The sequence below is a fragment of the Falco peregrinus genome, chromosome 1 (assembly GCF_023634155.1).
Source record: "Falco peregrinus isolate bFalPer1 chromosome 1, bFalPer1.pri, whole genome shotgun sequence".
Taxonomy (NCBI): Eukaryota; Metazoa; Chordata; class Aves; order Falconiformes; family Falconidae; genus Falco; species Falco peregrinus.
In genome coordinates this window covers 18554524-18555187 of record NC_073721.1, presented here as the reverse complement: position 1 = coordinate 18555187, position 664 = coordinate 18554524, and the positions used below count along the sequence as shown (strand labels likewise).

At 42.6% G+C, this 664-nt stretch overlaps 1 protein-coding gene across 1 annotated transcript; it reads left to right on the top strand.

Annotated features, from left to right (window-relative positions):
- Positions 1-208: 208 nt before the first annotated feature.
- Positions 209-664, top strand: ATOH7 (atonal bHLH transcription factor 7). Its single transcript, XM_055817400.1, has one exon. The coding sequence runs from the start codon at positions 209-211 to the stop codon at positions 662-664; it is 456 nt and encodes a 151-aa protein (XP_055673375.1).

Below are 664 nucleotides of genomic sequence, written 5' to 3'. Positions count from 1 at the left end.
TTTTCAGACATTTCCAGAAGAATCAGAAGACCTTTCATTTTATTTTTCTTTTCTTTGAGATGCTGAGAAAAATATTCCGTCATTGATATCTGGAAACAGATTCAAGAGGTACGCAGGCTGCTCACTTGAGTGCTTTCCCTACTGCTCTTTAGATACCTAATTTTTAAAAAGTAATCTCTGTGTGTGTGAAACTGAAGCTGCATTGAATATGAAAACCTGTAAATCCAGTCATTTGGATTCAGGTGTAGAATCAAACATCCAGTGCAGAAATGGACCAGGCTGTGTTGTGAAGTGCAGTTCGGAAAGAATGGAGAATGCTGCCAAGAGGAGACTGGCTGCCAATGCCAGGGAGAGAAGACGGATGCAAGGACTGAACACAGCCTTTGATCGTTTGAGAAAGGTGGTGCCACAGTGGGGTCAAGACAAGAAGCTGTCCAAGTATGAGACCCTTCAGATGGCTTTGAGTTATATCATGGCTCTCACTAGAATACTTGCCGAAGCAGAAAGATACAGTACTGAAAGAGAGTGGATTAGCCTTCACTGTGAACACTTTCATCCGGAGAGCTGCCACCATTACACGGGACAAAAAATGGCAATGGACAGTGATCCTTATGCACAGCGAATATTCAGCTATCACCCCGAACACTTTCAAATAGCTAATTAG

Coding starts and splice junctions, on each gene's coding strand:
- ATOH7 (XM_055817400.1), top strand. CDS start 209: ATGAAAACCTGTAAATCCAGTCATTTGGATTCAGGTGTAGAATCAAAC.